This window comes from Cololabis saira, chromosome 23 (assembly GCF_033807715.1).
Source record: "Cololabis saira isolate AMF1-May2022 chromosome 23, fColSai1.1, whole genome shotgun sequence".
NCBI lineage: Eukaryota > Metazoa > Chordata > Actinopteri > Beloniformes > Belonidae > Cololabis > Cololabis saira.
Genome location: NC_084609.1, coordinates 455,373 through 482,947, shown reverse-complemented (window position 1 = coordinate 482,947; position 27,575 = coordinate 455,373). Strand labels below are relative to the sequence as shown.

Genomic DNA, 27,575 nt, shown 5'->3' with positions numbered 1-27,575 from the left:
GCCAGTAAAGCCGAGGTTATTCTGGATTTTCACTGGCTAAATCTTGCTGGCATCCGTCCCAAAATTAGCCCAAAAGTTTCCTGCTTTTTGTTTCACACCCACCATACCTTGAAATAAAATCAGGATCAAATGTTTACACCACAGTGCTTGAGTCAAATTCCTTCTCAGTGATTAAACTTGTGTGTTTTCCTCTCGCCTTCTTTTCTCCCTCGTCCTGTTAAACGAGTTTTCCCTCCACCCCCCACTCCACGCCTTACACCGCTCCCTAACCCTCCTGATCTTTGTCTTTTGACTCAGACAGGTGAAGGTAGGAACTCGTTCTCACTTCTGATTTACCTGCAAACTTTGATCATTCTTGTGTCTGAAGACAAATCTACATGATTGTTAATTACATTTTTATTGGTTTTATTATTGATCAGAAACACCGTGATGATCAGCCGATGATTAGTTTTATACATCGATCAAACTTTGGTGTTTTTATTTCCTGGAATGAAGCTGTCGTCTCCAGCATTAAAGTCAGACTGCTGTTTCCTGTGGAGCCTTTCAAAATAAAGCGAGGTTCCTGGAGGAAGTTGTTTGCTGCTTGTGTAACTGTTGTGTGATGAGGCTTTGAAGGAGGAGGACACGTGTCTCTGCAGGACAGTTTCACCTCTGAGCTTCTTCACATTTACAGGAACCAGACTCACGTACAGGCCCAGTCTCTTTCTGCTTGTTCAAGATATTCAACTTCCTGTTTGTGCATTAAACTGTTGTTAACAGAATTTAGTGTTTTTATTATTAGAAAATGAGACAAGGTGCTGAGAGAAAGTTTCAGAGCAGCTCGGATCAGCAGATACGGCTGTATCAGTGACTTCCTCCACCTCCCACTGGTTTCTGACTGCATTCTAGTGACATTAACACTAAAGAGAGGAGAAAACCAGAGCAGGATCAGCTGGTCTCTGTCCAACACCAGTGATGTGTGTTTCCTCTGCAGATGAAGGTGTGTGTGTGAGCTGATGTGGACGTGAATTCAGCAGAATGGACCGGTGTGAGGACGGAGAGGAGGGAGTCCCTCCCTCTAAAACCTCTCTGTGTGGGGAACATGAGAGTCGGAGCAAAGCTCAGAGGTGAGATGAGAATCTCTAACTGTCCCTGACTCTTCTGCATGTCAGAGCTCAAGACTCGCATCACCAAACCTCATTATTACAGGAATCAACCTGGACCTGGACCTGGACCTGGACTTGGACCCGGACCCGGACCTGGACCTGGACCTGGACCTGGACCTGGACCTGGACCTGGACCTGGACCTGGACCTGGACCTGGACCTGGACCCGGACCCGGACCTGGACCTGGACCCAGTTGTGTGTCCTTGAAGAGCGACCAGTCAAAGGAATATGTCATTAAGTTCAAAGGAGAGCAACGTTCTGGTGTAAAGAGGTGAGTGTATCCAAACGCTGCCAATGATTTATGTTTAAAGGAGCATGAGGCAAGAATAAGAAATGAGACTCATTAGCGCCACGACGACCGTCTGGGTTCCTGCAGCCAACAGCGAAGCCGGCACGGGAGCGCCGTTCAAATCAAGCTCTAAATATGACTTCCAATCAGTGGCGAAACTACCATATATGCAGACAATGCGACTGCATAGGGCCCCGCACGTGTCCAGGGCCCGCACGCGCAGGACCTGGGGACGTGCAGACTTTTTTTTTTTTTTTTTTTTTGAGGTGTGTGTTTGTTTACATCAATGTTATGGGCTGGTTATAAAGATATATCTAGTTTAAATAAAAAAAATAATTTATAGATGATCTCGGATGATGCCGGTGTAGTGCGCATGTGTAACCCATATTTGCGTAGAGGAAGAGTTGGCGAGTGAGGAGAGGAAAGGAGTGAAGCCTGAATTATGGTTAAGCGTTAAATCGACGCAGAGCCTACGCCGCAGGGCCCGGTTTGATGGTCTTGCATCGGGGCCCGGTGCTGAGTTGTTTCGCCACTGCTTACAATGTTATCTTACCTGGTCAGTAGGAAATGAGCCATGTCAGCATCTGTTTTCAGTCCCAATTCAAGTTGGAGCTGCCTCCATGACTCAAACGCATATCCAATGTTTACTTGTGCGCCGCCGAGAACGCGCATGCAGCGTCATGTGACGTCACAGCCGCAGGACAGCGCAGGAAATTCCGGTCCGGAATTGCAGCACACAGCCTGTTCAAGGCAACGGAGAGATACACTAGAGGGCTCATTCTTTTGGTTTGGAACGCTTCATCTGACATTATTACTAGAAAACTTAAAACGTATACGAATTCTTTTCATAAATCCTGCCTCAATCCCGCCTCATGCTCCTTTAATACTTTTTAAATATACTGAATATTTTTAACTGTGTAACTTCTTTTTCATATAAAGAATAGAATATTTACATTTTAAACTTTTGTCTTCTGTCAGGGTCCATCAGAAAAGAGACTCTCTTGAACGTGAACCCAGCTGTTTGTCCTTGAAGAGCGACTGGTCAAAGGACTGGTTAATTGACTTTAAAGGAGACCAACATTCTTCTTCAGAGAGGTGAGATGTATTTAAACACATTAAATGTATTTAAATCAGTCCTCGTGTTAGGAAATGTCCCCATGTTTCTATCTGAGTAGATCCATGTAGTCCTGGACCCCTGTGGTCCTCCATCACCTGATGGTGATCTGAGCTTCCTCCTCATAGATCTTCATCTCCTGTCAGGAGCTTTTTCCTCTGGTCGACACATCTGGAGGTCTCTCCTTCCAGAGGACTGATCCTGATGATGATCCAGAGTTTCTCTTACTGATCCCGATGATGGTCCAGAGTTCCTCTTACTGATCCTGATGATGATCCAGAGTTCCTCTTACTGATCCTGATGATGGTCCAGAGTTCCTCTTACTGATCCTGATGATGATCCAGAGTTCCTCTTACTGATCCTGATGATGGTCCAGAGTTCCTCTTACTGATCCTGATGATGGTCCAGAGTTCCTCTTACTGATCCTGATGATGGTCCAGAGTTCCTCTTACTGATCCTGATGATGGTCCAGAGTTCCTCAGCTGCTTCATGTCTCCATCAGTTGTCCGTCTTCTTGATCTCGTAACTTTTCTTGAAGCAGAACTGGATCTTGTGAACCTGTGAATGAGCAGAGCTCTCACTGAGGTCACATATTCTCGTTGGATCAGCAGGACTAGTAAACCTTCACCACCACCAGTCCTCTGATGGACTGTCCTCATCCAAACATGACTTCACGGACCTTCAGCTGCTGTTTGTCTCTGTGAGGACAGACATGATGTGAGCTAATTCTTCCTGGTTCCTCCACAGAGAGGACCAGCAGATCTCAGAGTCCCCCAGTGGTCCGTCTGTCCAGCAGCATCAGACACCGCTGGACTCCATCTTTCAGGTCTGTACATGAACAACAACTGCTTCTCCACCTGTTGTCCTGATGTCCATCTCCATGCTGGTCTCTGGAGACCAGTGGACTGTCAGTCTGTCCATCATGGACCTGCTGTTTGTCTCCATGCTGGTCTCTGGAGACCAGTGGACTGTCAGTCTGTCCATCATGGACCTGATGTTTGTCTCCATGCTGGTCTCTGGAGACCAGTGGACTGTCAGTCTGTCCATCATGGACCTGATGTTTGTCTCCATGCTGGTCTCTGGAGACCAGTGGACTGTCAGTCTGTCCATCATGGACCTGATGTTTGTCTCCATGATTTCAGTCTGATTGTGTCCTTCATGTGGTCTTCTGTTCCAGCTGCTGGAGGACGACATCGTCATGTTTGTGAAGGACGAGCTGAAGAAGATCCAGAAGGTTCTGAGTCCAGATTACCCAGAATCCTCAGAGAGTCTGATGGAGGATGAAGATGAAGAGCAGAAGAGCATCAGAGAGACATTCATGAAGATCACAGTGAAGTTCTTGAGGAGGAGGAAGCAGGAGAAGCTGGCTGACCTCCTGCAGAGCAGTAAGACGTTTCTCTGAACATCTGAGCTGCTGGATAAACCACACCCAATGTCTCAGTAGATGACCAACATTCACAGATCAGACACCACATTAAACCCGCTGGAAGGTGGAGGAACTCAGCTCATCTCCTGTTAGGAACATCTCATTAATAGGGTCATTAATATCCCAGTAAATTAAAGTTTTATTCTAAAGAGTTGAACCGTGTGGATTCAATATTCAGTTCCAGCAAACACAAAACAAACACAACTTGTGTGTCTAAAAGTGAATCGTAGAGGAAACACTGTTGTTGTTCCTCTGATTGATCGGAGGGGTTTTTGGGAGGAAAACGCTTCAAAACTCCTCATTGAACGGCTGATCAGTGAATGTTGAAATGTTGATTCTTTAGAGGAAGTAGAACTTGGTTTGGGCTGGTTTTAATCACTACGTGGTTTTCTTTATTTCATCTTTATTTAGAGACCGTCGCTGCCATTTGTCAATCCAAACTCAGACGTCAGCTGCAGAAGAAGTACCAGCATGTGTCTGAGGGGATCACTAAAGCAGGAAAGACAACCCTTCTGGAGCAGATCTACACGGAGCTCTACATCACAGAGGGAGGGACCGGAGAGGTCATCGAAGAACATGAAGTCAGACAGATTGAAGCAGCTTCCAGGAAACCGGACAGTGCAGAAACAGCCATCAGACAGGAAGACATCTTTAAACCCCCACCTGGAAGAGGAGGACCAATCAGAACAGGGATGACGAAGGGAGTGGCCGGCATCGGGAAAACAGTCCTAACACAGAAGTTCAGTCTGGACTGGGCTGAAGGCAGAACCAACCAGGACATCCAGTTCCTGCTTCCATTCACCTTCAGAGAGCTGAATGTGCTGAGAGAGGAGAAGTTCAGCTTAGTGGAACTAGTTCATCGATTCTTCTCTGAAACCAGAAAAATCTGCAGCTTTGAAGAGTTCCAGGTCGTGTTCATCTTTGACGGTCTGGATGAGTGTCGACTTCCTCTGGACTTCCACAACTCTACAATCGTCAGTGACCCCAGAAGGTCCACCTCAGTGGACGTGCTGCTGACAAACCTCATCAGGGGGAAGCTGCTTCCTTCTGCTCGTCTCTGGATCACCACACGACCCGCAGCAGCCAATCAGATCCCTCCTGACTGTGTCTCCATGGTGACGGAGGTCAGAGGGTTCACTGACCTACAGAAGGAGGAATACTTCAGGAAGAGGATCAGAGAAGAGGAGCAGACCAAGATCATCTCCCACATCAAGACATCACGGAGCCTCCACATCATGTGCCACATCCCAGTCTTCTGCTGGATCACTGCTACGGTCCTGGAGAAAGTCCTGGAAACCAGAGAGGGAGGGGAGCTGCCCAAGACCCTGACTGAGATGTACATCCACTTCCTGGTGGTCCAGGCCAAACTGAAGAAGGTCAAGTATGACGGAGGAGCTGAGACGGATCCACACTGGAGTCCAGAGAGCAGGACGATGGTGGAGTCTCTGGGAAAACTGGCTTTTGAGCAGCTGCAGAAAGGAAACCTGATCTTCTATGAATCAGACCTGAGAGAGTGTGGCATCGATGTCAGAGAGGCTTCAGTGTACTCAGGAGTGTTCACCCAGATCTTTAGAGAGGAGAGCAACCTGTACCAGGACCAGGTCTTCTGCTTCATCCATCTGAGTGTCCAGGAGTTTCTGGCTGCTCTTCATGTCCATCTGACCTTCATCAAGTCTGGAGTCAACCTGCTGGAGGAACAAAGAAACACCTCCAGGTGGTTTAAAACAAGAGCAGAGACTCAGCTCTATCAGAGTGCTGTGGACAAGGCCTTACAGAGTCCCAATGGACACCTGGACTTGTTCCTGCGCTTCCTCCTGGGTCTTTCACTGGAGACCAATCAAACTCTCTTACGAGGTCTGATGACATCAAACCAGAGAAGTTCACAGAAAACTATCAAATACATCAAGAAGAAGATCAGTGAGGATCTGTCTGCGGAGAGAAGCATCAACCTGTTCCACTGTCTGAATGAACTGAACGATCGTTCTCTGGTGAAGGAGGTCCAAGAGTTCCTGAGGTCAGGACGTTTCTCCACAGATAAACTGTCTCCTGCTCAGTGGTCAGCTCTGGTCTTTATCTTACTGTCATCAGAAGAAGATCTGGAGGTGTTTGACCTGAAGAAGTTCTCAGCTTCAGAGGAGACTCTACGGAGGCTGCTGCCAGTGGTCAAAGCCTCCAAGAAAGTTCTGTAAGTACCAACGTCTGGTTTTACCTCCACATTTCAAGCATGAACTCTGACAAGGAAATACTTTCATTTCTATTTTTACTGGGGAGGCAGGATGAGCTGAAGACCAGCAGAACAGTTGGAGACACAACTACATTTTCTTCCACAACAGTGAAATAACCTGGTTGTTGTTCTTTTCTTCCATCTGCAGACTGAGTGGCTGTCACCTCTCAGGGGAAATCTGTCCACTTCTGTCCTCAGTTCTCAGCTCTCAGTCCTCCAATCTGACAGAACTGGACCTGAGCAACAACGACCTGCAGGATTCTGGACTGAAGAAGCTGTGTCCTGGACTGGAGAGTCCACACTGTAAACTGGAGTCTCTCAGGTCAGGATTCATTCAAGTCTTTTCCAAACGCTAAACGTGTCTGCAGCAGGACACTTGAGCAGAGAATATGCAGCAGACCTGTGTTGTGTGTCTGCAGGCTGTCAGGCTGTCTGATCTCAGAGAAAGGAAGTTCTTCTCTGGTCTCAGCTCTGACCTCCAACCCCTCCCACCTGAGAGAGCTGGACCTGAGCTACAACCACCTGCAGGATTCAGGACTGAAGAAGCTGTGTCCTGGACTGGAGAGTCCACACTGTAAACTGGAGTCTCTCAGGTCAGGATTCATTCAAGTCTTTTCCAAACGCTAAACGTGTCTGCAGCAGGACACTTGAGCAGTGAATATTCAGCAGACCTGTGTTGTGTGTCTGCAGGCTGTCAGGCTGTCTGATCTCAGAGGAAGGAAGTTCTTCTCTGGTCTCAGCTCTGACCTCCAACCCCTCCCAGCTGAGAGAGCTGGACCTGAGCTACAACCACCTGCAGGATTCTGGACTGAAGAAGCTGTGTCCTGGACTGGAGAGTCCACACTGTAAACTTGAGTCTCTCAGGTCAGGATTCATTTAAGTCTTCTCCAGGTCCAGAGAACATGCTGCTAAACGTTTGTGCAGCAGGACACTTGAGCAGAGAACATGCAGCAAACCTGTGTTGTGTGTCTGCAGGCTGTCAGGCTGTCTGATCTCAGAGGAAGGAAGTTCTTCTCTGGTTTCAGCTCTGACCTCCAACCCCTCCCACCTGAGAGAGCTGGACCTGAGCAACAACAACCTGCAGGATTCTGGACTGAAGAAGCTCTGTCCTGGACTGGAGAGTCCACACTGTAAACTGGAGTCTCTCAGGTCAGGATTCATTTAAGTCTTCTCCAGGTCCAGAGAACATGCTGCTAAACGTGTCTGCAGCAGGACACTTGAGCAGAGAACATGCAGCAGACCTGTGTTGTGTGTCTGCAGGCTGTCAGGCTGTCTGATCTCAGAGGAAGGAAGTTCCTCTCTGGTCTCAGCTCTGACCTCCAACCCCTCCCACCTGAGAGAGCTGGACCTGAGCTACAACCATCCAGGGGAGTCAGCAGAGAAGCTTCTGTCTGGACTGGAGGATCCCTGCTGGAGACTGGACACTCTCAGGTAGGACACTCTCAGGTAGGACACTCTCAGGTAGGACACACTCCGGTAGGACACTCTCAGATATGACACACAGCAGGGAGAAGGGGAAAGACAAGAGTAGATATACACAGGGGAAAACGAAACACAAGTGCAGACAATCAGGGCACATGGGAAACAGGAGGGACAGTACTGAAACTCAAACTGGGGGAAATGTCAAACCCTGACATTACCCCCCCCCCCCCCCCCTCAAGGGACAGATCCCAGATGTTCCAATGAAGCATCACAAAAAACCCTCCCAGAGTGGGTGGAAAGGGCCCGGAGGAGGGCCCAGGCCAACTGTTAGGTTCAAACACTAAACATTCTTAACATCACACTTTTTGGAGACAAAAACAGACACAGTACACAGTAAGTATCTTTTGACTTGCACAAGGAGAGCAGTTGAAACGTTACAATCCCAACTAACTCTAACCCGTCTCTGCTGCTTCCTTTGCTTTTATTCACTCTGGGCACTGCCTAGGTTACATAGCTGACTGTGCCCCTAAAGGGAGGGGAAGGGGAGTGGTCACAGTCAGTGGACAGGTATATATAGTTTTCCCTTCTCTGCAGACTTCTGCTTTATTCTGATAAACAGGAAACTTCTTGTGCAGCACTTTTTAATCACTTAACACAACATTCTTTATCAGTGTGTCACAGGCGTAAGCAGATTATCATACGTTCTGTTAATAGCGAGCATGATAACTTACTACTTATTTACAATAATTCCAACACCAACACAGGATCAAAGTTGTGGGGGCCACCCTCGAGGCCGGGTTGACCGGCGAGACAGTTTGGGGGGTCGTCCTCGGGACGTAGAAGGTGGGTCAGGGGGAACCCGAGGGACCGGCTTCGGGGGACCAAGAATCCTAGGGGCCGGCTTCGGGGGACACTGGGTCCTCGGCACTGGCTGAGGGGGGTCCGGGACCATCACAGGAGCGGGAACCGACTTTGTCTCCCTTGAAGCTGAAGGCTCGGGCTTGGGAAAGCCAGGCGCATTCCCCGGAATGGGGACCCCCCTTCCGTGACCCGTAGCATGTTCCTCTGTGCCTCCGACGAACTGAAAGAGGGTTGTATGGGGCAATGGTTGTGGATTAGTGACAGTTTGCAAATAAATATATTTTTGTTTTTCATAACTTGGATTCCATTGGATTTTTTAAGAAGAACAGAGCTTGGGATTTGGACCGGAATAAAACCATAGCCTACTGCTAACTAGCATCTGCCTGTTGAGCTCTCCCGCTGGGTCCATCTTGGCTGGTCCGTTCTGTCACGGAGTGGTTTGTTGAGGACCCAAGCGCAGGAGAGCAGGAGGCAGGAGGCAGGAGTTCCAGAAAACTCAGGGTTTATTTGTAAGGACAAACCAAAAACGCTGTGGAGCAGGATCAAAAAGGCATAACAAAAACAGGAATCCAAAAACTAGACGAGGAGAACATGGAGGGAGCAAACAGTCCGGACCAGCGAGGAGCAGGGAAAAGACAAGACTAGATATACGCAGGGTTAACGAGACACAGGTGCAGACAATCAGGGCAGATGGAAAAAGGAGGGACAGAACTGAAACTCAAACTGAGGGAAATGTCAAATGTCAGGCGCCATAAAAAGGGACATCCCCAAAACTTCTAAAATGCATAGAAATGTATTTATTCTATTTGAAAAAATCTAAATGCTTTGATTTAAAGTTTAAAGAGCTTTAATAGCATTGAACTTGCATGACTGTACAGACAGACAACCATGTAGCAACTGAAATAGCCTCCTATGCGCTGATGGTAAATATAAATATAGCTACAGGTGAAGGTCGTAAAATTAGAATATGGTATAAAAGTTAATTTATTTCACTAATTCCACCTAAATGAGAACTATTATGGCATTTAATGTATATTTTAAACAGGCCTTGAATGTCTTAAAAACAATAAAAAGCTTGTTTTTTCTACATAAATCAGAAATTCAGCCTCTGGGCCATGTCTCTAGTTTTACCGCTTCTATCCTCATTATCTATGAGGGATTCTGAGTGGGCGGGGCTATGATAATGAGGCTCTGTGCTGATTGGCTGGTGGATCCTGAGGGGCGGGGCTATGATAATGAGGCTCTGCGCTGATTGGCTGCTTGAATGACGTGTAGCAGGGGAGGGAACAAAGCCTCTTCAGGCAGAAGAGCAGCGGCTCCGTACACAAAGCGTGTCCCATGCGATGCGATCGAACTTCAGTGACAAAATAAATTCCATTGCTTTTGTTTTTTGTATTGGACTGTCCTAACTGGCCACGAGTTTAACGTTTTCAGTGTGGACAGAGAGCGTCCGATGTCACGCAGCTCGACGCGATAGTCGGACGCTCGCATGCATTTACACGGTGTAAACGGATCTTAAGCCTGAATTACGGTTCTGCATTAAATGAACGCGTACCCTACGCCGTAGGCTCTGCGTTGGTGTAACGCGGAACCATAAATCAGCCTTTAGTTCCCTGAAGAGGGAACGGGTCACCTCGTCTTCACACTAATTCACACAGGAAGATTTAATTGAATTCTAAACATGTACACCACAGTTATTTACTCCGATTCATTATCATTTCATTTCTTATGTTACAAGACAAATGAATCATGTTAACTGTAAAGAAATCACAACACTGAATTTTCACAAATGACAACTTAATTGTTAAAAAAAATATAGTGCATAACATGTATGCACTATTGCTGGCTCAAGGAAGGACTGTGCGTCTTCTGAAGGTGTCGTTGAACAGCTTCAGGTGCTTGGAAGATCTGAAACCATAAACAGAAAAAAATGTATTATGGTACTAATAGAGCTCCGTAACACGGAGCAACACCGGAGCTGGCGGGTCCGTGCTGTTGCTACTGATCCTTTTATGAGGGTAAGTGTTGATGCAAAACCTAATTTTAACTGTCCCTTGTTGTTCAAACAGCATTACATGCAGCAGTTCAATCAGGTTTCTGATCGTATAAGACATCGTTCGGACTTTTAAACTGCATGTAAACACCTGAACCCGATCTAGTTCGGACCTATGTCGGACATTTAGTAATCGGGTTGCAGCACCTAAATAACCCGTTCGCAATCGGGTTGTTAACGCCATGTAAACGGGGACATCGGATATTGCAGTCTGCGCATGCTTGAGAATTTCCTCTGGAGCATTCACCCGGAAGTGAAAGGAGGGCGGGGACGGAGTCACACCGGACACCGGAGGAGATCAAAATAACAGTGAGTTGCTAACTTGTTGCCTTTGTTCAAAGAATGTTTTGTTCTGTATGTTCTGTAATGTTATGCACGTCACTTTGGATAAAAGCGTCTGCTAAATAACAATTTACCTGTACATTTACATTTAAAGCAGCACTATGTAACTTTTCCACCTTAATATCATATTTCCAGAGTCATTGTGATGGTACATCAACTTCCAACAGGTTAAATGAACCTCTGTCATGGTCTGAGGGGTCTGTATCTGTATCGTTTAATGTGTTATTATCCAACTGCGTTCCAACTTTACAGTACTGTTTTGGGCATTATTGTCTGACTTTAATGAAAATGCGTTTATATTATAACACACTGATCAGGTTTAATCAGAATACTGATTTAAAACCAATCACAGCTGTTTTCCAGGGTCAAAATGAACCCGGTGTGACTGTTTATAAAACAAAGTACCTAAAACACATGATTATATTTGCAAAGAACATAATATGGAACCAATAATGTAATTATTCTGACAACTAGACAACAGAAATCCATACGTCTGACATAAAATGAATAAGATATAAATCATTTTTCATTTTTATAACCCTCTGCAGAAGCAGCAACAGAGATGCGGGCCATGATGATTCAACAGGCAGCACAACGGCGTGGCTTCGATGATTCTAGTCCAGTCGAAAGGATAAGATCTGCTGAGAGTTTTAGTTCAGCTTTTGATACCTCTACAGTTTGCACATACAAATGTTTAAAATTTGTAAACCTTTTTCAAATTTGTACAAGTTAATATTTTGTTTAAGATTTGTATACCATTTTGTATCTGTTCACAATAATTGTAACACACCAACACTAATATCTAGCTCTTTGTTTGTAATAAAAGTAAAACACATAACTACAAATGAAATTACTTTATTCGTGGCATGAAATACAAGTCTGTTCTGTACAGCAAAAAAGATGAAGGAAGCTCTTACAACTGAAAACAAAATGCTAAACAGGGTCTGCGCAGAGGGACTTCACTATGGATGCTTTTGATATCAAGTTTCGCTAGTTGTCATTGTGTTTGACGGGGTATAAGATGACCTACAATCTAAAATATGAATATTTTAAATCAAAGGTCATAATATTATAAGGGCAGGTGAAACTCAGATTAATTGGTGGAATTATTGATTAGCAACCATTTAATTCAGTAAAGGACAATAGAATAGAATAGAATAGAATAGTAGACTTTATTGATCTCCCAGAGGAGAAATTCAGTCGTGCAGCAGCCAAAAACACACACACGCTTTATACAAAAAATGTAAAATAGAAATAACCAATAAATAGTACAATAATAAAAAAGAGCAATATAAAAAGTAGAAAAAGACTATGTACAAGAGAGAAAAAAGTAGTAAACACCAAATAAACGGATAATATTTACAAAATATTTACAAATATTTCCAAAAATACGTGAGGTATTAGTGGTTATTGCACTTTTAAAGAGACAGGTTTATTGCACAAGGGTGGCTACAGTTGCTTGTTATACAGTGTAATGGCTGTGGGGATGAAGGACCTGCGGTAGCGTTCCTTCTTGCAGCGGGTGGAACAGTCTTTGGCTGAAGGAGCTGCTGATGCTCCCACAGACTAAGTGTCAATATTTATATATATATCACTTCCACTATTTATTTATTTTTATTTGCAAAACTCCTAGAATGCAACAGTTGAACAATAAAAGAGAGGAAAGAACCTGGCTGGCCCTCCTAACTTGTGTCTCAAGTCCAGTCCTCTTTCCCTAATAACGACACAACTGTCCAGTAGAAACTTGTGACTTGTTTCCACTCAAGTCAAGTCTCCCGTTTTGGCTGGGAAACTACCGTATTTTACCCCTCTTTCCCGCCGTCCTCCCGTATTAGTATTTTCCCATAAATTACCCGTTTTATAATATAATAATTAAAGAAAAGGGTTATTGTGCCTTTTGCGCCTCTCGCAAGATTAGTGGCAGCAAAGGGAACAAACTTGGAACAACAAATCAGACCAGTCGCCGTAAGACATCTTTTCTTGTTGTTGTTAAGTGGAGGTCAACCGGAGGCGGCTCTTTGTTGAAATGGTTACCATGGTTACAGCCCCACCTAGCATCACGGAGTCAGCCATGCTCTGGACATTTATCTGATCTCTGAACAGCAGGTAAACTCAGACAAGTGATCCGGTCTCCTGCATGTCCTTATCTGATACGATCAGAAATCCCATCTCTTTGCTGCATGTAAACGTACTGAGTGGTTCCCTACCATCTAACCGGGGCCAAGCTTGATTCAGCAGACTTCTAGGATTAAGCACCTGGCTCTCCACTGCCTGTCCTCTACATAAAGAACTTTATTGAAAACTTCAATCTGTTCTGGCAGCGCAGTTACCTCTTCACTGGGGGTGGACTGTATCTGAATAGAGCTGGAGAGGCGCTGCTCACCTCTAACCTACTTCATACTGTTGACCATCACAAGGTCAAGATATAGTGCTGGCTCAGCAGCTCAGAACCTCAGCAGAATAGATACAGAAAAAGTATCTGCTTGGCACGGCTCCACCCGCCTCGGCCCGTAGTGGAAAAGCACAAGACGGGGGCGTGGCGGGTAGAAGTGCTGAGTAGATACTAGTGGAAAAGGGGTGTGGTGGCAAAAATTGTTGCTCAAAAATGCAAGTCAGGATACCTCGGCTGTCTTTGTGATGCTTTAATGAAAGAGTACAAATATACATTCATGAACGGAGCAACACAGTTCAACATTTAGTCCTGTGTGTGCTCCAGAAGATTAGGGACAGCTTATTTTATAGAGTGGAGCTGGAAAAGACAAAACATTGCTCATCACCCTGACAACCATACTGTGTCAGAGGTGCATGACCCTGGCAAGGAATGTTCACTTGAAAACAGTGGCAGCAATGTGTGTTACTCCAAAATTTCCCATTACAATCCACCCTTTTAGCATTTTATGCTAAACCATAATAAAATAGGAAATTTTGCAACAACCAAATGCGTGACCCTCATGAAATATAAACTAATCTACTTCAAGCAATACCAAAGCAAATCACATTCATAGTCCATGAAGGGAGAAGGAGAAGATAAAAAAATCAAAAGGCACTGTGCGATCAAGTAATCAAGGATAACAGTGTGATAAAATGTAAAATAATAGTAATAATAACCATAAAAATTAACAAAATTCCCCATATGTCCCGGCAAAAAGAAAAAACCCTCCCTGTTCTAACCCACCGTATGTCAGGGCTAATGCTTGACCCCCTCATACCCTGTCAACAGGACATAACAACTCATAATTATTTCAAAACACCAAAAAGAAATGAGAGAGGGGAAAGAGAGGGGAAAAAAAGGAGGGGAAAGAGTAACATATGACATAAAAAATCACATAAAATCACAGTAACTCTTCTTCTCCCAAAAATGGGGGAATCCACTCATCATCCTGGCGCAGGTGCTGGGCAAACTGTCCAGCCAAGGATGAGATGGCAGAAGTCACCAGTTTCTTCACGAGCGGTACAACACAGCACAGACAAATACACAAAACGAAAAGAACAGTCAGGAGTGGTGCGCAGAAGTGGAGTATCGTAGTCTGCCACCCCGAACCGGAAAGCCAGGACCACAGACCATCACTCCCGCCACCCGTGGAATCCCGGCTTCTCTGCAGATGCAACAGATTATTCATATGGGCCACAACATGTGTCATATTGTCAAATATGTCAGGAATATAAGTACAGCAGTCAGTACAAATCACATGACAAACTCCGCCCTGTCTAGCTAACACTAAGTCCATGGCCATTCTGTTTTGCATAGCTACATTGCGAAGGCCTTGTACCGCTGGGGTAAGTGTAGCAAAACCTGTTGTGACAGCTGCTGTGAGGTCCTCAAAGTCTACTGCCAACGCATCAATCTTAAAAGCATTATTCGTAGCACCATACCCAGGCAGGATAGCACCGAGGGCCTTCTGCCAGGCGCTGACGCGCATTGGTGGCCCTGCCGCCGCCCTCCTGGCCCGGTGTGGTGGGTAGTAGTGGTCGTAATTAGTGTGGAAGTGAGTCAGGTCCGGCATAATCCTAACATCTGGCAGCAATTTAGCCAGATAGCATGAGCCGCACCAACCAGGCCGCAAAGCCTGGTACACATGTTTCCCGCACACCCAGACATGCTGTCTGAGTGATCCGTAGCCATCATCCGATGGCATGTAAACAGCTGGGTTATCAATGCCGGAGCGGTTCAGACTGGTGGTGCCTGTAAGGTTCAGAGCAGCAATGTGTGGCATGAATCCCCTGCAGTCCTTCATGTTCCCCACATTCCACATCATCCCACATGTCGATACCACAATCTGCTCACACAGTGACCTCCCCAGGAAACGGTCCCTGGGAGAAACACACCCACGAGAGAAACAGACCGCACCTCTGTATCGGGATGGATTTGGCGGCTGGGCACGGTGAAAGCAATCATCACCCCTAGAGTTTCAGAAACATTTAGAGGATACGTTTGCAACGGCCAAGAATTACCCATCTCATGTGGCAGAGCGGCACAGACGTAGCAGCTCTCGTTGGTCAGCTTTCTCGTCACCGTGGTCATGGCACGGTACCACATGTTGTCCTCCAGCTGCGCCGTCGTGTTGGTCGTGTAAACAGCAGACCTCCTCACCAGCCGATGAGGGGTGGATGTCGCATCAGAATCGTGGTCAGTGGGAGGTGAGATCGCCGTGCTGTTGGTCTGTGACGTGTGGTTATAGAGGCCCTCCAACAGCAAAAGAAGCAAACCCACCCCAATGCCGATGACCAGCAGGACGCCGGTCATCATCCTTAGGCCGCAACCGAGCCGCCTAAAGGGATGCCACGGCCGTGGCCTCTCTATCAGGTGCATCGCGTGCATGTGGATCAGGAACCCGTCGGCAGTGGCTGGCGTGGATCCACGTGGCTCTCTCTCCAACTTTGACTGCAGTCTCCGTCACCAGAAGCACTTGGAACGGTCCGTTCCACCTCCGAGCTTTCCAGTGTTTGCGCCTGAAGTCTTTCACCACGATGTAGTCACCCGCTACGAGGTCATGAAGTTTTGTCTCCGCCGGTTTTGGGAGGGCCGCCTTAACCTGCTTGTGGATATCAGACAAAACAGAGGACAAGGTTGCACAATATCGTAACATTTCGTCTTCACAAAGCCCAGTTTCCGGCAGCTGCCTCTTAACGGGCCCGATCCCTGTGTGTAGGGGCCTCCCGAACAGGATCTCGAAAGGGCTCAGGCCATTTCTGCTTCTCTGGCGCGCCCTCATGTGCATCAGCACGATGGGGAGGGCCTTCGTCCACGAGAGTTTTGTAGACTCACATACTTTAGCAAGTTTGTTTTTCAAAGTGCCATTTTCCCTTTCGCATGCGCCACAGGAAGCCGGATGGTAGGCGCAATGTTGTCGTATATCTACGCCCATGTACTCACCGACCTGTTTCAGTGCTGCACTCACAAAAGGAGCGCCATTGTCCGAGCTGATTTTCGCCGGAACTCCCCACCGGGGAATCACCAAGTGCAGCAAAGCCTTGGCAACTGCAGCGGAGTCCTGTTTTGCTGTGGGAAAAGCTTCAATCCATTTAGAAAACATGCACACAATAACCAAAACAAACTTCTTGCCTTCACTGGGTGTAAGTTCAATGAAATCCATCTGCAAATGTTGAAACGGTCCGTCTGGCGGGGGGTGAGCCGCCTGTGACACCTTAAAACCCCTCCCAACATTATTAGTTAAGCAAATCACACATCTTTTGCAAAAGTCAGCAGCGTACGTTGTGAAACCCCTCGTGAACCAGTGTCTCCGTATTTCATTTATCATACTCCCCTTGGCCACATGATCCAGACCGTGTGCCAATTTAGCATAATGAGGGAAAAGAAATTTGGGGAGACATGGCCGGCCGTCAGGCCCCGTCCACACCCCGTCAATCACCGAGCAGTCTGCCTCCTTCCAGGACCTCTTCTCAGTGGGCGAAGCCCTCATTTGCAATTCGCCAATCTCAACTGAGGTCACAGCACAGGACGGGGCGAGCAGCGAGACAGCCTGTACTCCGAGAGATAAGGGTTGTTTTGCCGCGGCCTTCGCGGCTGCGTCTGCCCTCGCATTGCCTTGAGAGACAAAATCAGATTTGTTAGTGTGAGCATCACATTTACACACAGCAAGCTGTTTGGGCAACAACATGGCGTCCAACAGAGCAGCCACCAGGACGTGGTGGGCAATCGGTTTACCTGTGGAAGTCAAAAAATCCCTGTTACGCCAAATCTGGCCAAAATCATGGACCACACCCCATGCGTATCTGCTGTCTGTGTAAATATTTACTGATCTCCCCTCAGCAAATTTGCACGCCTCTGTCAGCGCCACCAGCTCAGCTGCCTGAGCTGAGTGAGATGAGGACAGAGGGCCAGCAACAACAGCACCATGCAATGTGGTCACAGCAAAACCTGCAACGTTGCTGCCCGTAGCAGGATCCCTGGAAGCAGAACCATCCACAAAAAGATCAAAGTCAGCATTGTCAATTGCAACATCCCTCAAATCAGGCCTCGGGGAACAAATAGAAGTTATTGTCGCCACACAGTCGTGCGGTTCCCCATCTCCAGCTGTTGGCAAAAGAGTGGCAGGATTTAGAACAGTGCATCTTTTTACTTTCACATTCGGCAGCTCCAATAGAACAGCATTGTAGCGCAACCACCTCGCAGCAGACAAATGTGAGGTTTTCTGTTCAAGAAGAATGAGAGATACCGCGTGTGGGACCAGCAAGGTCAAATCGGTGTACCCCACAATATCACGCGATGCCATAACTGCCTTTTCTGCTGCAGCTACAGCTCTGAGGCAGTGGGGCAGGCCTGAAGCTACAGTGTCAAGCTTGGACGAGAAATAAGCCACAGGTCTCAATTTACCCCCATGGTCTTGCATCAGCACCGAAGTCATGTAACCCCCCTTTTCGTCCACGTACTGGGTAAAAGGTCGTGAACAGTCCGGTAGTCCGAGTGTCGGAGGCGTCTGTAACGTCAGTTTCAGGTCAGTGAAGGCTCTGTCCGCCTCGTCAGTCCAGGTAACGGGGTCCGACGCCGTCAGGCCTTGTCCATGGGCAATTTCGGCCAATGGTGCCTCAATTTCAGCATAATTCGGAACCCACTGTCTACAGTAACTGGTGACCCCCAAAAATGACATCACCTGTTTCTTGGAGACCGGTCTCGGTATCTTCTGAATGGCCTCAATTCTGGCCGGTGAGATGGATTTACCCTCCACCGAAATAACATGACCCAAAAACGTGACCTCCATGTTTACAAACTGCAGCTTCGAGGGGCTAGCCTTATGCCCCTGTTCAGCCAAATGGGTCAACAGAGCCAGGGTTGCTTTAATGCATTCACCTCTAGACTCACTCGCAACCAATATATCATCCACATACTGAAGCAGTGCGCTCCCCTCTGGCAAACTCAGCGTTTCCAAACTGTCTCTCAGCGCAGCATTGTAAATAGTCGGGGACTCACAATAGCCCTGACACAGACGAGTGAACGTATACATTTTACCATCAAAACAAAAAGCAAACCAAAATTGACTGTCTGGGTGGACCGGAACGCTAAAGAAAGCGTTAGAGAGGTCAACAACGGAAAACCATTTACTTTTTGCCGGAATCTGAGACAGAATAGTGTGTGGATTTGGAACCATCGGCGCCCTGGCATGCACCGCACTGTTTACAGCCTGGAGGTCTTGCACAAATCTCCACTCCGCAGGCACACCCTCAGGTCGAATCTTTTTTACCGGAAAAATTGGCGTTCTCACCGGAGAATCAGCACACGGCACAATCACGCCAGCTTTCAACAAAGCATCAAACACAGGCCTGATTCCTTCAACTGCCTCACGTCTGAGAGGATACTGATTACGGCATGGCCTATAATCTGATTTAGGCGTTACGACGACAGGCTCACAGTTTTTAATCAGCCCCACATCATATTTGCTTTTGGCCCAGAGGTGAGACGGAATTTGCTCCAGTTCCAGGACCCCTGAAAATTGCAACATGTGCACATCAGTGTCCCATATCATGAAAGCAGGGCAAAAAAATGCAGCCTTAAGATCGACGTCACACTTCAACAATGTGCGGTTGGCCTTCAGTGTATTATTAAACTGCACCCGAGGATTACCTGTGTCCTCCCAATCGGAGGAGTTTCTTAGAGTTCGCACCCAAACACTCAAGTCAGAATGAGCAGGATCTCCCAATGTGATGTGTGGTTCAGACTGCCTCAAATCCACCCATTTCGCCGCATCCCGCGGTAATGTCAAAGAGATAGCCCATTTAATCTTATCCCAAAACAACGATTCTAAACGCAGCACGTCATCCCCCTCTCCCATCCCAGCCGTGACATTTTCAATGTCACACTGAGCCTGCATGTGAATGAAGCAGCGAGGGTGGGCGTTATCAAAGTGTCTACATGCGTTGCGCAGCTGCGTCAACACGGAAGCGGGAAGAGTAAGTTCCCACCCCAGTGTAAGGTCTGTGACGTCAGTGACAGGACGACGAAAACACTGCAGTTCGGGCTTCTCCGATCTCTCAATCTGCACCCCAGCCGGTGTACATTTTAAAGAAAAACTCAGCAAACACATAAGGTCTCTCCCCAACAGATTAACTGGGCATCTCGTCGAAATGAGGAAAGCATGTTTGAATGTTTTGCCAAGAGCAGGGTCAACACAAGTTTGGGGAACCGAATAACGTTCCAAGAAAGGTTTTCCCCCCACACCCACTGTCTGACATATGCCGCTCAATTTAGGTGGTGACTTGCCAAATTCACAGCTCCGGACAACAGACTCAGTGGCCCCAGAGTCGACCAGAAAAGACATAGCAACATTATTTACAACCAAAACATATCTAGGCATCCGTTTGTACGCTTCAGACAAAAACATAGTAGAAATCTCATCAATCTCACCACGTGTCCTCAGCGTGTCACCAGCCGGCCCCGCGTGTGCGCCGGACCCCCGATCCTCGCCCCCAATGGCTAGTCAGTCCACGTACTCCAGCTCTTTGTCTGGCAGCACCACCTTACAGTCCTTTTGCCAGTGTCCGGGCTTCCCACACCGAAAACAGACACCTCCATCTGCTCTCCACCCCTTGCGTCCTTGGCCTCGTCCTCGTGTCCGGCCACGGCGGCGGCCATCGTCGTCCTGCCTTCCTGACTGCACATGCGCAGCCACCATCGCATGGACCAATTTAGCTGACCGTCTTTCCGCTGCCTTCTCCTTTTCGTCCCGCATTCTGTCCCCATTTTGCTCCGCACCCCTGGCGTGGCAAGCCGCATCCTCCAGGCTGGCATTTGTCCAGGTCAGAAACGTCCCCTGCACATGATCAGAGATATCCTTTCTCAGCCCAGTCACAAAGGTGTTGACTATTTGCGAGGTATATTTCGCATTCGCCTTCCCCTCGGCCTCCTCCGCCGTCAGGCCACCATGAGTGACCAGAGTCTCCTTCAGTCTTTGAAGGAAAGCAGCAACATTTTCACCCCTCTCCTGAACAACGCAGGCTTTTTGCCAGTCAACAACCACGGGAAACTCAGCTCATATCGCCGCCATCAAGTTTGTCATAAGATCCGTGTAATTTTTGTTGGCGTCATCAGACAAAGTGGGATGGATCAGTCTGTGGTTCGGCTTCCCCAGGAGCACGTGAGAGACCTTGTGCCAGTTCTCTTTCATGTGAAGTGACAGCAAGCGTCGCAGTTCATCAATCGTCGGCCTGTACGAGTCTATGAGAGACTCGAGCTGCTGGACAACCTTAACGCCTCCCTGCGTCATCAGTGGCAGCAGAGCGCAGGCATCCCGCATATCGGCATGTGTCCATGGCCTGAACACCAGTTGTGCGTTTCCGTCCCCAGCCGCCACCTCAATCATAGGTGCAATCAGCTCTTCGTCCAGCTCTTCCCCAGCTTCCGCTGCAAATGTCACTGTCTTAAACCCCCGGCCCGAACGGGTGGTTGAAGGCTCTCCTGGGCAGGGGTGAGCCGCCACCTCACGTGTCCTGGTTCCTGGTCCAGGGCGACCTCGATTTGTCCCCATCCGGTCAGGAAAAGGGGGTCCGGGACGCCCGGCATCACCTGTTTGAGGCGCTGGTGCAGCAATGGGCTTATAGTCAGCAGCCTGTGTTGGGCCGGCAGCACAACAGGACGCAGAAGCAGCGTCCCCTATGCCCTGCTGCCGCCGTTCCAGCGTCGGGAGCGGCTCCGTGTAAGCGGGGGGACTCACCGCCAGTCGTTCCAGCGCTTCCCTCATCCTTTCAATCTCCACGAGAGATGCTGGAGAGATGCATAAAGGCTGAGGTTCAGACTTGAGAATGGGTGAGGATGGTGGGGTGCTCGCAGGAGAGTAAATGGGTGGCAGGAGGGGGTAAAGAGGTCCGGGGGCGGGTGCCGGTTGGGGACCCGGTGCTGCGGGTGTCGATTGAGGACCCGGTGCTGCGGGTGCCGGTTGAGGACCCGGTGCTGCGGGTGCTGGTTGAGGACCCGGTACTGCGGGTGCCGGTTGAGGACCCGGTGCTGCGGGTGCTGGTTGAGGACCCGGTGCTGCGGGTGGTGGTTGAGGACCTGGTGCTGCGGGTGGTGGTTGAGGACCTGGTGCTGCGGGTGGTACCGAATCCAGATCGGGGTCCAGCTTGACACACTGGGGCGCGGTCGGTCTGGGTGCCTGTCTACGTTTTGCCTCAGTCATCCACATTTCGAAAGCCTTCCAATCTATCACCATCCTATCTTTCTTTTTCTTTTTTTTGTTTTCCAGGGCAATTTGATCTTCGGTCATCTCAAGTCTAACCCGCAAAGCCTCCAGCAGTTTAACACTCAGGCTGCCCGTTCTCGGGAATCTAAGCCGTCTGACCCACAGATCCAATTGAGATATTGCATCCTCGCCATAATTAACTATCATATATCTCACATTTGGTGCTGACAAATCTGGGCCTTCGGGAAAATTACTCTCAGAAGGCTTGTTGAAAATGGCCCCCATTGTTGCAATTTGATTCTCTCAGACGTGTGGCAAGTCTAATCTCCAGAAGGAAGGGACAAAAAAAACAAAAAACAACACGATGGCTAACCAAGGTCTTCTGCTTATCAGGGTCTGTGACGTCACGACAACCGGAAAACTCGCGCAGCTCTCTCACAGAGAAAGTTGGATCAGGAAAAAAAAAGTGTAAGTTGGGAGGGGTTTATTTAGAATATACAAGGCACAAACAATGTTACATTACCAACGATCTGCACAGAAGATTGGCTTTATTTCACACTTTCATTTGATCAGCTTACGAGGGGTTTTAACCCACGACGGATTTCATCATCAGAAAAACATTCCAACTCCAATTATTTCTCAAAATTATTTGTTATTCCCCAGACAGTCAAGATTGTTAGCCAGATATTTACAGACAAGCTCAGAGCACAAACACAAAACCTCCGCTCCTTCTAGGATTGAATGAGGCACCCTAGCCGCCCCCAGACCCCGTCTGGCACACTCGGATTCCCCGAATCCAGAGCCCTCAAGTTCCCGACTTGAAGTAGTCTCCACTCTCAAACCACGGCTACAAAAGCACTCGTGATCCCTCACGTCTGGCGACCTACAGCCGATGTCGCACCAAAGAGCGGGTCTTCTCCTCTCGCAAACTGAACGGGGTCCCAGTAACAAAACAGCCCAGGTACTCAAACCCTGGCTTAAAACAGCCCAGGGCTTTTCCTCTCGCAAACTGAATGGGGTCCCGTTACAGCCCAGGTACTCAAACCCTGGCTGGACCAGCCCAGGGGCTTTTCCTCTCGCAAACTGAATGGGGTCCCCTTACAGCCCAGGTACTCAAACCCTGGCTTAAAACAGCCCAGGGCTTTTCCTCTCGCAAACTGAATGGGGTCCCCTTACAGCCCAGGTACTCAAACCCTGGCTGGACCAGCCCAGGGGCTTTTCCTCTCGCAAACTGAATGGGGTCCCCTTACAGCCCAGGTACTCAAACCCTGGCTTAAAACAGCCCAGGGCTTTTCCTCTCGCAAACTGAATGGGGTCCCCTTACAGCCCAGGTACTCAAACCCTGGCTGGACCAGCCCTCCCCGGTACCAAATACTTGGACTACTGGCAACATCAGCTGAATAGGCAGAGAGGAGACGTTAGCGCACACCTTACTTCGGCCGTTTTCTTTGAAAAAAAACTCACCCAAAAGAACAGCGAGGCGTTCCTGAAGCCACCGGGTTCGTTTGACCTCCGTCGATGGGGGGACCCTTTCTCCCTCTCCGGGCGTCAGGCCCTCTCTCGACCTTCACTTGATGGGGGAGTACGAGGTTGTTTGCATGCCCTTAAATCACCTTCCAACCCGGAGGAGAGAAAAAGAAATCCGCCCATAGATGAGGTCCCTTCGTGGTCGCCAAATTGTGGTGGCAAAAATTGTTGCTCAAAAATGCAAGTCAGGATACCTCGGCTGTCTTTGTGATGCTTTAATGAAAGAGTACAAATATACATTCATGAACGGAGCAACACAGTTCAACATTTAGTCCTGTGGGTGCTCCAGAAGATTAGGGACAGCTTATTTTATAGAGTGGAGCTGGAAAAGACAAAACATTGCTCATCACCCTGACAACCATACTGTGTCAGAGGTGCATGACCCTGGCAAGGAATGTTCACTTGAAAACAGTGGCAGCAATGTGTGTTACTCCAAAATTTCCCATTACAGGGGCAGAAGACAGAAGACGAACCCCCAACAGGGCGACACCCGCGCAGGCCCGACAACGGAGGACCCCAGACCCAGGAACCCCATTCATTCATCCATTCATCCATCTGATTTCTATAATAATAATAACATAATATACTAACAACAATAATAATAATAATAATAATAATAATAATAATAATAACATAATATACTAACAACAATAATAATAATAATAATAATAATAATAATAATATCTTTGTATAGTAATAATATTAATAAATTATGTTCCTCAGCACTTTTTATTGACTGTTAGCTTTTATTTCTTATTTCTATTTTAATTTTTAACTTTATTTTTTAATCTTACTGTTAATGTTTTTATTGTGTTCTGTATGATGTTGATTGTAATTCAAGAAGCCTATTGGAACGTTAGGTTCTGATATGATGTTGATCTCTTTGTATTTTACTTGCATTGCTCTTGCTGCTTGTCCCACACAGGTTTTATGTAAAGCACTTTGAGTTGCTTTGTGCATGAATTGTGCTATATAAATAAATCTGACTTGACTTGTTTCACCTTTAGTTGAATTTACTGAAACTAATGAAGTTTTGCAATATATTCAAATTTTCCAACCTTCACCTGTATATTATGACATCAATAAATAACAGAGAACCAACATATGTTGCTGTCTTTAATGTATCCTGTCCTTTATTTTGTTCATTATTGTTGGTTCGTTGTTCATGTGTGTGCGAGTGTGACGGACGTGCATGGGAATAATTGTGAAATACGGAATCAACTGTGTTCTGGTCTGACCCCCCCTCCTCCTCCTTCCAGGGTGGAGCCTGCTGGACAACGATTTCTGACACCAGGTCTGAGGAAGTGTAAGTGTGTTTTTATTCAACCATCTTCACTCGTTCATGAGTCCATCAGTGATCAATAACTGATCAATAATAACTGCAGCTGCTTGTTTGTTCTCTCCATCAGATTCCTGTCAACTCACCGTCGACACAAACACAGTCAACAAGGACATCAAACTGTCTGACAACAACAGGAAGATGATGTTTGTGAGGGAGGATCAGTCGTATCCTGATCATCCAGACAGGTTTGATTACTGGGATCAGCTTCTGTGTAGAGAAGTTCTGACGGGTCGCTGTTACTGGGAGGTCCAGTGGAGCGGACATGTTTCTGTATCAGTGAGTTACAGAAGAATCAGCAGGAAAGGAGACTCTGATGACTGTAGGTTTGGAAGAAACGATCATTCCTGGAGTCTGATCTGTTCTCCAGGTCATCAGTACAGTGTCTGTCACAATAACAGAGAAACATCCGTCACCTCCTCATCTCCATGTCCACGCTCTGGCAGAGCAGCAGTTTACGTGGACGTTCCTGCTGGAACTCTGTCCTTCTATGAAGTCGTCTCTGACAGACTGATCCACCTCCACACCTTCAACACCAGCTTCTCTGAACCTCTCTGTGCTGGATTTTGGCTCTACTGGTACATGTCTGTGTCTGGGCCCAGGCCTGTTTCCTCAGTGTCTCTGTGTCCAGTTTAGTCTCCAGAGTCTCCGGTCAGAGAAACTGTCTCTGTTGGATCCTGGACTTGGACTCTGGTTCTGGTTCCTCAGAGTCTCCATGATGAAGATGATGAAGATGATGATGATGATGATGATGATGATGATGATGATGATGATGATGATGATGAAGGAGATAATCACCATTTATCTTTAGTTTTTTGGTTTATTGTATTTTTATTGTATTTTTATTTGATCTTTTTTACATTTAAACATTAAATAATTTACTGGACTGTTGATATTTGATCATAAATTAGATTTTTATCTCATTATTCTTTTTTTTATTTATTCTTAATTCTGTCTAAATGTTTTCATGTTTGACTTCACGTTTAGATTCTTAAAGTCTTGTTTCTTCCCTGAAACAAAGTTTGAGCTTCAAATCTAAACATTTCCATTTTACATTCAACTTTTCCAGTTTGTATAATATTTGATTGATTTATCTGATTGTTTTAATTTGATTCCTTCAGTTTTCAAAGTTGTTGATGTAAAAATGAAGTGAGAAGATGGAAATATTCATGTAACATCCAACATGTAAAAACATCAGCAACATGTTTAAAAGTATTCAAGTACTCTTGAAACCAGTTTTTTAAGGAAAGGTGTATTTACTGCAACTTTAAAAACATGAGGTACATATCCTAGGTTTAGGGATAAGTTGATCTGGTCCAGTATTGTCGTACCAAAAAGAGAAAAAAATATGTCCATATTTCTGTGCAAAACATGTTTAGATAAATGTAAATGACCTTTTATGTTGCATGTCCTTGGCAAACATCAGAATGTAACATGTTTCCTGCTGGGTATTGGTCTGCTGCCAAAGGTCTGAATAAAACAATCTGAACAGAAAAAGTTTCATTTCTGTAACAACAAAGATAAAAATGTCACATCTTATCTGCCTAAAGTGTCTCCCAGACAAACTAATGAGAAGAAAGGACCTGTCCTGACGTGCAGGTGTGAGGCTTGTGACTTCCTGCTGACTAGAAAACAGTGTAGAAAATCCCTCGTGTCCTCCCAGCTGATGAAAGTCTTGGGCAGGTTGTGCAGAAAGATCAGCCTGGAGAGGAGCGGCTGCTGATCAGCAGTATCTCAGGTGGTAGAGCGGCTCGTCCAATGATGGGAAGGTCGGTGGTTGGAATCCCGCTCCGTCCCAGTTGCTGTCGTAGTGTCCTTGGGCAAGACACCTAACCCACCTGCCCCGTGTGAATGTGTTTGAATGTTTGGTGGTTGGAGGGGCCGTTTGGTCAATATGGCAGCCACGCTTCTGTCAGTCTGCAGGGCAGCTGTGGCTACAAACGCAGCAGCTGTGGCTACAAACGTAGCAGCTGTGGCTACAAACGTAGCTGCTGTGGCTAGTAAAGATCAGCCTGGAGAAATCTCAAGTTCACTCTGGCAAATTTCCGGCATCTCAGGAACCACATGTCCACAGAGGCAGCGAAAATGTACATGTTTTCTCTCAAACTATCCTACATAAAGTACTGTCTACCCACCTGGTCTATTGCTAACATCACCACAACAACACCGGTTATTTCTCTATACAAACAAGCACTCAAAATACTAGATAAAAAAACAAGATTTTCTCATCATTGTGCAATTTTACACAATATAGACTATTAATTTGGGAAAACCTTGTTGTTTTTAAAAACTGCTGCCTAATGTATAAAATTTGAAATAACTTGGCACCACCCCCACTCTGCAATCAAGTCCATTTCCGCTCCTCTGTAACTGGTGCTACTGGAGGGCAAGCCAGAGTTACCAGAGGGACAGCCAGAGGAGACTGCAAAATCCAGTTTAGAAAGAGCGCATTTGGGCAATCGGTTTTCTCTTATAAAACAGCACCTAAGTGGAATAACATCCCACAGAACATTAGAGAGTCCATTTCATACAATGTCTTCAAATATAATCTTAGGAATTGGTTGATCGGTAATCAAAGATGTGAACATTGATGTGTATACTATCGATGTGGGGATGAACTGTGTATATTGTAAGGGTTGAATTATATATGTTATATGTTATTGCTGATGTGTTTGTACTTGTGTTTTAATTTTTTTTTTACTAGGTACTAGCCTATTATTTCTGGCAGGGGGACCTTTTGGCTACAATTGGCTACATTTACATTTTATTTTATAAAATGTTTCTTAATGTACATTGTCCCTCTCTAACAAATAAAAATAAACTGAAACTGAAACTGAAACACCCCCATGTGTTCCAGGGTACCAGCACCACCGTTACACCCCCATGTGTTCCAGGGTACCAGCACCACCGTTACACCCCCATGTGTTCCAGGGTACCAGCACTACCGTTACACCCCCATGTATTCCAGGGTACCAGCACCACCGTTACACCCCCATGTGTTCCAGGGTACCAGCACCACCGTTACACCCCCATGTATTCCAGGGTACCAGCACCACCGTTACACCCCCATGTATTCCAGGGTACCACCGTTACACCCCCATGTATTCCAGGGTACCACCGTTACACCCCCATGTGTTCCAGGGTACCACCGTTACACCCCCAAGGAAGAGTAGGAGAAAGAGGAAGAGGAGGACGAGGAAAA

General features: G+C 46.9%; 1 protein-coding gene across 5 annotated transcripts; it reads left to right on the top strand.

Moving 5' to 3' along the window:
- Nucleotides 1–306: 306 nt before the first annotated feature.
- Nucleotides 307–25,901, top strand: LOC133424429 (NLR family CARD domain-containing protein 3-like). Of its 5 annotated transcripts, none has more exons than XR_009770877.1 (14): nucleotides 307–587; nucleotides 974–1,106; nucleotides 1,189–1,416; nucleotides 2,413–2,529; nucleotides 3,296–3,374; nucleotides 3,726–3,933; nucleotides 4,386–6,159; nucleotides 6,347–6,520; nucleotides 6,618–6,791; nucleotides 6,889–7,062; nucleotides 7,174–7,347; nucleotides 7,459–7,629; nucleotides 23,486–24,340; nucleotides 24,444–24,538. XR_009770877.1 is itself a non-coding variant. In XM_061715038.1 (14 exons), the coding sequence occupies exons 2-14, from the start codon at nucleotides 1,018–1,020 to the stop codon at nucleotides 25,007–25,009; spliced, it is 3,975 nt and encodes a 1,324-aa protein (XP_061571022.1). In that variant the 5' UTR covers nucleotides 307–587; nucleotides 974–1,017; the 3' UTR covers nucleotides 25,010–25,901. The 5 variants fall into 5 exon arrangements, 3 of the variants coding, with proteins under 3 accessions (XP_061571022.1, XP_061571023.1, XP_061571024.1); XR_009770878.1 differs by having other exon boundaries at nucleotides 7,459–7,644; nucleotides 24,294–24,340; nucleotides 24,444–24,494; XM_061715038.1 differs by having other exon boundaries at nucleotides 24,294–24,340; nucleotides 24,444–25,901.
- Nucleotides 25,902–27,575: the final 1,674 nt, after the last annotated feature.